General features: G+C 51.7%; 1 protein-coding gene across 1 annotated transcript in view; it reads right to left on the reverse strand.

Moving 5' to 3' along the window:
• WDFY4 (WDFY family member 4) overlaps positions 1-8,795 on the reverse strand; it is a 234,469-nt gene extending 225,674 nt beyond the window's left edge. Inside the window, 1 exon segment of the mRNA XM_023761289.1 lies at positions 8,565-8,795. Coding sequence (XP_023617057.1) covers positions 8,565-8,795 — 231 coding nt within the window.
• Between the last annotated feature and the right edge of the window lie 1,048 nt (positions 8,796-9,843).

Raw genomic sequence — 9,843 nt, forward strand, 5'->3', positions numbered from 1 at the left:
CTCCCTGCCATCCCTCGGCACAGGCTCAACGCTTCCCAGGTGCATCCCAAGGCCGCCCCCGCCTTCCCTCCTCCCACTGCACCCCCGCCCTCAGGCCTGCAATCCCAGCTCTCTGCTGAGCTCCAACCCACGGCCCATACCTCCCGGACTCGTGCTCCTTAAGCCTCAGACATGCATCACCGAATCCAGTGCCTCAAACCCGCTGCATCTCCTCTCCCAGAGGGGCCTTGCCAGTCACCCAGCTGCCCTCCTGGGAACCCCCAAGAGAGAGAGTCTCCAGGTCTCCCTCTCCCTCACCTTCCTCCCCCGTCAGTGCTGTGTCCCACTGATGCTCCTCTTTTCCGAATTTCCCCTGGTTTCTCTAGTTATCCTGTTTCTAGGATGGCTCTTCCACCCAGTCTTTGCCCTTCGCGCTGTGTTGTCACAGGCCCAGTTCACCAGTCCTGGGAGGAGACTCCCATAGGCCACAGTCAGAGAGAGGGACTAGTCCTGGGAGGAGGAGACTCCCCCAGGGCACAGAGAGGAGGGACTAGTCCTGGGAGGAGGAGACTCCCCCAGGGCACAGTCAGAGAGGAGGCTCTAGTCCTGGGAGGAGGAGACTTCCCCAGGGCACAGTCAGAGAGGAGGGACTAGTCCTGGGAGGAGAAGACTCCCCCAGGGCACAGTCAGAGAGGAGGGACTAGTCCTGGGAGGAGAAGACTCCCCCAGGGCACAGTCAGAGAGGAGGACTAGTCCTGGGAGGAGGAGACTTCCCCAGGGCACAGTCAGAGAGAGGGACTAGTCCTGGGAGGAGAAGACTCCCCCAGGGCACAGTCAGAGAGGAGGACTAGTCCTATGCCAGGACGTGAGTTCAGGAATCTCCCATCCCTGGTGCTCACCAGGAAGGTAGGTGCTGTGGGCATTCCTGGTCACTAGTGGCCGCTATAACATGCAGTTTTGCTGGACTCCCATTCACTGTACCCATTTACTAGCTGTCTAAGTTTTATTCCTGCCCAAAGACCTGACCGAGTTTTTTAAACTGAGGTCCTCCTACTGAAGGTGAATAACACATCAAATTCTGAAGAGAAATCATTTCAATGTGTTTCCTTGCTACAGATACTATAGTTGTTAAAAAGCAAAAACCTTCAAAAATCCTCTCTATATTAAAAGGTGCTGAATACAAAATGAAGAGGCAAGCCACAGACTGGTGGAGAATATTTGCAATGCATAGAAGTGACAACGCAATAATATCCAGACTGCTACCAACTTATCAGATAAAGACAAACCACCTGATTTTTAAAAAAAAAAAAACAGGCCAATGAAACAGGCCACTAATAAAAGATAAAGTAAATAGCAAATTACTGATAATTGGAAAAATGCAAATGAAACCACGATGAGATATATCATACTTTTCAAGTTGGTAAAAGGGAGAAGCCTGGCAGCGTGTGGGTGAAGGTGTGGGACCCGGAGGCCCTGCTCTGCTGGGGGAGCGGTACGCAGAGGAACCTCTCTGAAGAAGCAGCTAGCCAGCCCGAGAAAGTTAAAGGGCCGCATGTCCTCCACCCAGCCCTCCACGCCCAGGTGGTCCCCTGCGGAAAGGCTGGCACCTGTGCACGTGAAGGCGCGGACAAGAGATATGGCTGCAGCATTATTCGTGATCGTGAAAAACTGGAAAAGATTAATGTTCACCAGTAGGACCACGAATGAATAATTTACGGCATATTTACTGGTACATCAGAGCACTACGCAGCACTGAAAACAGTGCAGTATCTGCGGATCACACCCAGAACTGATGAGCAAGCCCTGGATGGAGGAAGCCCGTAGGGAAGTGTGTTAGGAGGTGAGCATATCCCAGATGCACATGTACCCCTGTGGCCAGCGGGGCAGGCTTCGCCGGAGGAGGGCGGGTGAGTGCGCGCCTGAGCGCGTGCACAGCTGGCTTTAGTCTATCTGAAATGTGCGATACACTTTATGTTGGGCAGTGAGTACTTGAGCATTTATTTTGTTTTAAAAAAAGCTTTGCATCTGAAAATTGTTTTTTATTTTCTGCCCATAAACGGAGTTGCCTCTTCCCTTTGTAAATAAAAACGAATTCCATCAGAACTGTGCTAAGACTACAAAAATGCTGGATAAAAGCCAAGCACTGAAGTAGGCCTTCAACCAACATTGGATAAGGGAGCACATGATTATGAAACCCACCATCTGCAGTGATGGCCAAATGCATCGTGTGCTGGTCTTGAGCCAGACGCTGGCCCAAACACTTACCTGCATTGTTTCCCCTAATCCTCCAACCACCCTCTGAGGTCGGCATTATTGTTGCTCCCACTTTACAGAAAGGAGCTGCGCAGGAGGAAGCCCGGAGCCCCAGTGGAGCCGCGGCGGGAGGAGCGGGTTCACCTCACGCATCCTAAGTAGCATGCACAGGTCTAAGAAGCATAGGGCTCCCACCTGGGGACCCGCTATCGCTCGGAAACTTTAATCCCGAAAAGAAAAAAGTCAGTCCTTTGACTGGGAACTTCTGTGGGAGGGCCATTTTCCTCCTTGGGAATGAGAATTCTATGTCTTCCCCGCCAGCCCTGTGCCTTCCCCCTGCGCTGGCAAACCCCTCAAAGACCACTTTGCGGGCAATTGACTCAGAAGCATCAGATCCTCTGTGAGCAGTGGGACTCCAGGCAGCGCTACAATAAAGCAAATTGGGCCCCTGCGAGCTGAACAGTAATTGTACCCTCAGCCAGCTCCCCCCGGGCCCGCACTGCTTCCTGGGACTCAGTGGGCACTTCTGGGAGCCGCCTTAACTCGTTCAGGCCACTGGGGTGCCGTTCGCGGAGGCAGCCACTCACTGAATGAGACCCTGGAGACCCCAAAGAGTTAAGGCAGCTTCCGAAGGACCTAAATTTTTTTCCTCAAACTGGGACTTGCATGCTGGGAGGATATTGCTCAATATTTTAAAAGCTCACATTATCTAAGCGGCACCATCATGTCTCGTGCTGCCCCCTCGCATGGAAGGAAGAGGGAGAAAACGATGCTGCGGGCCGGTGGCAAACAAGGAAGGGCCAGCGAGGAGCCGGGAGAACCCACTTCCCAGTGACAGGCGGCCTGTGGCTCCCAAGCAGGCGGCACTGTCACTGCTGCTTCCCCGCCTCGCGCCTGGGTGGTCTGGTCTTTAGGACTCAAAACCCTTTCAAGACTGGACATGAGTGCCCCTGCTAGTGCGACGGTTACTCTCGCCTTTGTAAGTAAAAAAAGTGATGCACTAAGAGTTTGTTAGCACAACCAAATGCTGTTTTCCCAAAATGGGAATAAATCATGTCACAGGCCCCGCTCTGAGGGGGTAGACTCAGGATGGGCAAGGAGGGGTGCTGACCCTCACCATCCTCTCTGGGCACCGCACTTGGAAATAATTGTTGGTCACCCTTGTTATTACACTTAATGTTACTAACCTCTCATCCATGGGCAGCTAGGTCTATGCTTGGTTTCCACGAGAATGACTAAGCACACTTAATGGCATGAACTCAGCACCCCTAGCCAGGCAGTTAACCTAAGAACATGTGCCTGCATACGTGCACATGTGTGCACACACACACACACACACACACACACACATGCACACACAGTCTCACTTCCAAGTACAATCACTCCACACTAGGAAATAAATACGTTCATCTCCACGTTGCCCACTGTTCTGCTCATCTATATAACAAACCACCCCAGAATTGAGTGGCTTAAATAACAGCAATCAGATATTTGGGTCAAGGGCCTGCAGTTTGGGCAGAGCTCGGCAGGCAGAGGTTCCTCTGGCTCAGTCAGCTGGGGCAGCTGACGGGGGCTGAGGGACCGGCTTCCAAGATGGGGCACTCACAGGGCTGGCGAGGTGGTGCTGGCTGTGGGCAGCGAGCGCAGCTGCGAGACCAGGGGCTTTGGTTCCCCTCCAACTAGGTTTGTACGTGGGGCTGCTTGGTCTTCCTCACAACATGGCAGCAGGGTTCTAAGAATGAATATCCCAAGTGACAGAAGAAGCTACAAGTCTCTCGGGGTCTGGAAATGTCACTTCTGCCTTATTCCATTAGCTGCGCCATCACAAAGGCACGTGGAGTCATGGGAGGGGACACGATGCTGCCTCTTAAAGGCCGCCACGTGAACTCCTTTGCAGCATCTCACATCCACAGATCTCCTTTTATTTTCTCCCATGTGTTCAGCCCCTTGGTTGTCTGTCCCAGGCAGTGAGGAACTTTACACTAATTGCTGGGGATTCCCTAGCTCACCACCTGCTCTCTCTCAAAGCGTGTATTCTAAGAACTGTCTCCCACAACTGCATCCACAGCTCTAGCTCCCCCTGGCTATTATTATGGGATATCTCTGTGCACCTTGAGGGCCTGCAGTGGCTCCCTTTGCCTCAGAGCATCCTCAACTGAAAGCCAGCAGGACCTGTCCATGCTGGCTAGGGGATGCCTTCTCCTCTGGGCCAGCAGTCCATGATGGAAAGGTTCCTAGAAGAACGAAGCCCAAGGCTCTCAGCAGGAAAAGAACAGCAGTCAGGTTCACCCTTCCTGAGAGCTGAGTGGCCCACTGAGAAGTCGCTGGCTCTGTGCTGTTTCCTCTGTGAGGCAGCAAACCTCCTCCGAGTCTGCACCTGGAGGCAGCTACCCTCCTCCAACTCTGCACGTGAAGGCAGCTACCCAAGCATCATATGGGGAGGGATAGCATCTTCTTGTGCCCAAAGGGAGCGGAGGCACTAGCCAGGCAGACACCTGTCCAGTGGGCCAGGGGCAGGAAAGAACAGGTGTGCTTTGCTCTGCTCGGCCCTGCAGCACTGCCTGAGGGAGCCCGGTGGTTCAGACTGGCCAGGTTACGTTCTGCTCTCCACTAACCACTGGGTGACCTTGGCCACATTATATACCGTCTCTAACCCTCTCCTTGCTCGTGTATAAAGTGGGATACAAATGGCCTCACTTCCCGGGGTTAGTGTGAGGGCTTGAAAACACCGAGCAAAGCGCCTGGGTGAGTCTCACCAGCTGCAGCCCTGGCTGAGGACTCCCCCATGACCTCCCACAGGGAGTGATGGCCGGGCGAATGGAGGAGCCTCAGCTCTCACTGGAAACTTGGTGTCTGACTCCTCCCCTCGGGGCAGCTCCCTGCTGGGGCTGCAGGGCCCTGAGTCTCCACCTGGCAATTCCTTCTTACCAAGACAGCAGCCAAAAGCTAAGTAGGTTCACTCCTTAACACACTAAGTTGTTCTTAACTCTGGAGATGAGACAATGGGACTAGAATTTAATGTGAAACCAACCATGTTTGTACCTGCCTAGCAGTTAATGCAGATGTACATGTAAACAATGACAGGGGTCGGGGGACAAGTGTCCTTGCCGTGGGTTTGGAGGAGTCAGATATGAGAGAAAGCTAGAGGCTACAGGGAAGTTATTTGGGGAGAAGATGCCACAGAAGCCCCTCTGGGGAGTTTTTCTGGGGAGTCGGCGCTGCAAGGCACGAGCTGTCAAAACTCAGGACTTTCCAGGTCTAGGCAAGTGGTGGCCACTGAGGTGGGGCAGACATGACCTTCACCATGACCTTCGCCAAAGCCCTGCCTGCACATGGACCACCCCTTCTGTGATGGGTCTGATAGAGTCTGGCCCAGTGTAATAAGATCCCATCACCCAGGGACATAACCCTTTCTGAGTAGGGGCGACAACTCAAAAATTTCTTGTGTTCATTGTGTCAGAACAAAGAATATTCAAGATCATCTTAATTTTCCTTGGGCCCAAAATGAAAAGAGCCAGGTATAGAGAATTGCGATCTGCCACACAAATTATTCCAGAACTCTCTTAAACCTGCTCAGGAGTCTCTGAGTCCATTTGGGCCATGGTTTCCATGACAGCCAATACATGCATGAGGCTTTGAGGTCAGTGGCCACATTCCACAGGACATGGCATAACTTTAAGTCCTGATATTTCCAAGGTCTTCATAGACAACCTGAAAGAACACTGTCCTATGGATATAAAATCCAGATGAGAGAGGTTACAAGGACCTGTGTTCCAGTGGCTGTTTTCTGTCTTCATCTTCAGCTCAGGTTCTACCTGCGCTACCCCTGAACACCGCCTACATTCCCCTTTTCTTTCCACCATCAGCTTTTCATTAAGAAGCCTGAGGGCATGGCTCTGGCTCCGGCATTAGTCAGCACTTAATAGAAATAACATGTTGGTAGACATGTCGGACTTAACAAAAGAATGTTGATGTTTAGAGACGATTAAAAGCCTGTAATACCCTGCTTGTCCAGGGTTCACAGAAGTGGACTCCAGAGACCCCGAACAGGGCAGGTGTCCATGGTGCGGGGAATCGCGGTGACAGGGCCTCAGACTACACGTGGGAGTTAGTGTCCTGGAAGCTGGTGGGAAGGTCATCGGGATGGTGTCTGCTTCCATGTGCCCTGGACTTCACCATCATCATCTTATCCACCCTCACAGTCTCCCAGCAAAGAGCTGTTCATTACACTTTACAGATGAGAAACTGAGGGTCAGGAATATTTCGTAACTTGCTCAAGGGTGCACAGCTACTAAGCAATGGCTCCAGGGCGGAGCCTGCTCTCTTTGGTCGAACACATGGGCCATAATGCCTGCAACTCCCAGGACCAGGTTTGGGAAACAGAAACCAATCTCAAGGTTCACTTATAGTAGGAACTGTGCACTACCATGGGGTCCAAGCTCAGAGGCCTACAGGGTGCGGTGACATAAGTGAGGAAGGTGCATAGGGTGACATGTTAGGGCGTGGGGCACTGGGTGAACTGAGGGAACAAGACCTTCTGTCTGAGAGGGGTGCCCCTAACCATCTCCATGCTGTTGGTTTTGCAGCTACCAGTTTTTCCAGAGAAACTGGACATCTGATTTTCTGGTAAATGCTTTCTATTTTGAAAAAAAAAATGGCCAGTAATTCATGTTTAATCCCTACAAGTCAAATAAAGCACATTCTGGGTGTGACTTCGTAGCCTCTGCTTTGGATGGAGTCTCCATAAGGGGAAAACTCTGTCTCCTTTATTCTCATAGCCCAGGCGCTGGGACAGAGTCTAGATGCTTCATACACTTTCGTACAACAAATGAAGGAATTCTCAAATCAGAGACCCGGAGGGTAAGCGAGTGCCAAGCCCTGGCTCTCAGACTCAGAGCACTTTCATCAGAGCCGGGCTGCGAGGCTGGGGGGAAGACACAGCACGCAGATGAGCCCGCACCCACCCCACGCCAGGGACTCTCGCTCAGGGCGAAGGCTGCGTGCGCATGGTGTTCCTTTCAGAAGGCAACACTGATCTGAAGACTGGGTGAGACTGAGCTGTCTCCAAACATGGGGGCTGTCAGAGCAGGGAGGCTAGAAATAAAACCTGAGCCATCTCCTAGCCCAGTCCCTCTTTCCAGTACATCCCCAACGTCCCAGTTATCCAGCCTGTAGAATGGGATGAATGGGGTTTACAAGTCCCAATCAGGGAGGAAAACAATGATTTAATGAACAAGTTACTTGGCATGTGTGGTGTGTTTTTGTTTTTGTTTTTTTAACCAAGAACATGCCCAAGTATTCAATGCCTAAGTCATCTTTGGAAATCCTTAAATATTTCTGGTTAATAAGTTAGATGAAACATTAGCAAAGGGGTTTCCAATAAAACCTGCCTACGCCCCATCTGTCTCAGTCTATTTTCAACGTGAAAGGGAGCCCATATTCTCTGCTCTTTGGCTAGAGGTGTATTTTTTAATAATAACTCAAAATCAATAGTCAAGCAAAAACTAAGTCCTCATAAAGACGCATTTCCAATGGTACAATAGCTTTCAGTAGATTCAACACGAGGCAGATCTCACCTCCGGGAGCTCTGTTCTGAGACAAGGAAAACCCTTATGCCAGTGCTGCAACCAGCTGCCACCTGTCACCACCAGCCACCACCAGCTACCACCAGCCACCACCAGCTGTCACCTGCCACCACCAGCCACCACCTGCCACCACCAGCTACCACCAGCTGCCAGCTGCCACCACCAGCCACCACCAGCTGCCACCTGCCACCAACAACCACCACCAGCTGTCACCAGCCACCACAAGCCGCCAGCAGCTGCCACGAGCCAGAGCGTCGGCCCAGTGGACTCTCCTGGTGCCTGTGGCTGTGGGAGGGAGCACTGCTTCATGCTCCCACAGACTGCACCTCCATTTGCACGGTTGGCACAATCTGGTGTTCTGGCACTTGAGGCCCTGGTGCTGGCAGGACTGGTGTTTGAGATGATCAGCCATCCTGTGACTCCTGTCTCAAGACACAGACTGCTTTTCTAGCTCCCGGAGGAGCTGGTCTCTTCTCTGGCTTCACGCTGGGATTTCTGCTGAACAATATAGCTCCTTTAGCTAAAGGGATAATAGTTCTCCAGAGTCATCTGCTCACCCATCCCCAGCCCTTCCCCATCCTGGAGATGAGCCTCGCTTGACTCGTTATTGAATAGCACAACCTTCTCCTCTAAGCAACCAGAGACCACTACGATGATATGAAAATCAACAACTTCAGCTTCCAATCATTCCACAAGTATCCCAAGAGCACTGTATGGTGATACAGCATCAAAAATAACAATACTGACCTTTAGGAACAGTGGGAGAAGGCGCAGCAGGCTCTCCTGGCGGTCAGCCGGGCTCCTATGAGCCAACTGCTGATACTCCAGAAACTTCCTCTCTACCGTCTCCCAGAGAGCCGTGGGGCCCGGGGACTGCACTCCAGGGGGGGCGTCAGACTGAGCAACATCGGGCTGGCCAGCTTTGGGACCTGGATCCTCAGCTCCGTCTTCAGCCTTTGAGACACCTTCTGCCTCCATGCCTCAGCAAACAGCTCTGGATTCAGAACAAAAACAAAGATGAGAAGTCCCGACACAGCACTTCCTGATGCCGCTGGCGGTGGGACAGGCCCTGTACCATTCAGTCCAGTTCCTACTGAAGCTGGTTCCTCTAAGAATCTGAAACCAGCTAAAATAAGAAGGCATTTTCAAAAAGAGATTCCGATGTGACTCACAGAGATTGACAACCTAACATGGGCGGGCTTTGGGCACAGATTTGCATGAGAGGTGGGTATTCTGATTCTCTCTGTACGGTGAGGAAACTACTGGGCCAAAGGCATAGGAGCAGCTAGATGTGTAGCTGAGATGCAAACCTCTAACACCAAAGCTGTTCCCTTACCACCTGGTGCTGCTCCTCTTTTAAAAGACTGAGTTGATAGAAGAGACGTGTGCAAATTATCTCACCAAAATTTGTAGAAGCAAGTGATTGTATGTCTTCAATTATAACTTCCTTCCACCCCACGTGTCCAAAGGATATAGCTTCTTCATTCTCAGCATTATTTGGTTCACTCTCAATATTTTTAGAGGACTTTGTCCTCGAAACGACTTCTTGAGCCCCACACTAACTGGAAAGTGCTCCTCTCTTAGTGTAAACAGGAGCGAGTTGCGCAAGCTGGAGACTTCGGGGCAGGAGGCACAGGGCAAAAACCTCCGCAGTCAAAACAGCCCAAGACTGACCTGCAAGATACTGACCTTGAGAAGGTGCCTTTTTGTCTGTGTCCTTGACTTTTCAGTTGCCATGACTGACTCAGCACAAGAAAGGTTTGTTTGTTGTGCATTTGTCAAGAGTGTAGAAAGCTCCCAGACTGTCCAGGCTCCCTGCAAGGAGCCCTCCCCCCAACCACAGTATCACCATGCAGAGTCCATCGGGAGCCCGGCCAGCAAACAGCAACCACTGCTCACAGGGTGGGGGTCAGGGTGGACACCACAGTGGGGTCACCAGTGTTTTGCTCTGGGCTACAGTCATGGAGGAGACCTCATGCTTTATGTTTATTTCACAGGCGGGCATGGCAGTGAACTCAAGATCATG

The sequence above is a fragment of the Myotis lucifugus genome, unplaced genomic scaffold, assembly GCF_000147115.1.
Source record: "Myotis lucifugus unplaced genomic scaffold, Myoluc2.0 scaffold_206, whole genome shotgun sequence".
Lineage (NCBI taxonomy): Eukaryota > Metazoa > Chordata > Mammalia > Chiroptera > Vespertilionidae > Myotis > Myotis lucifugus.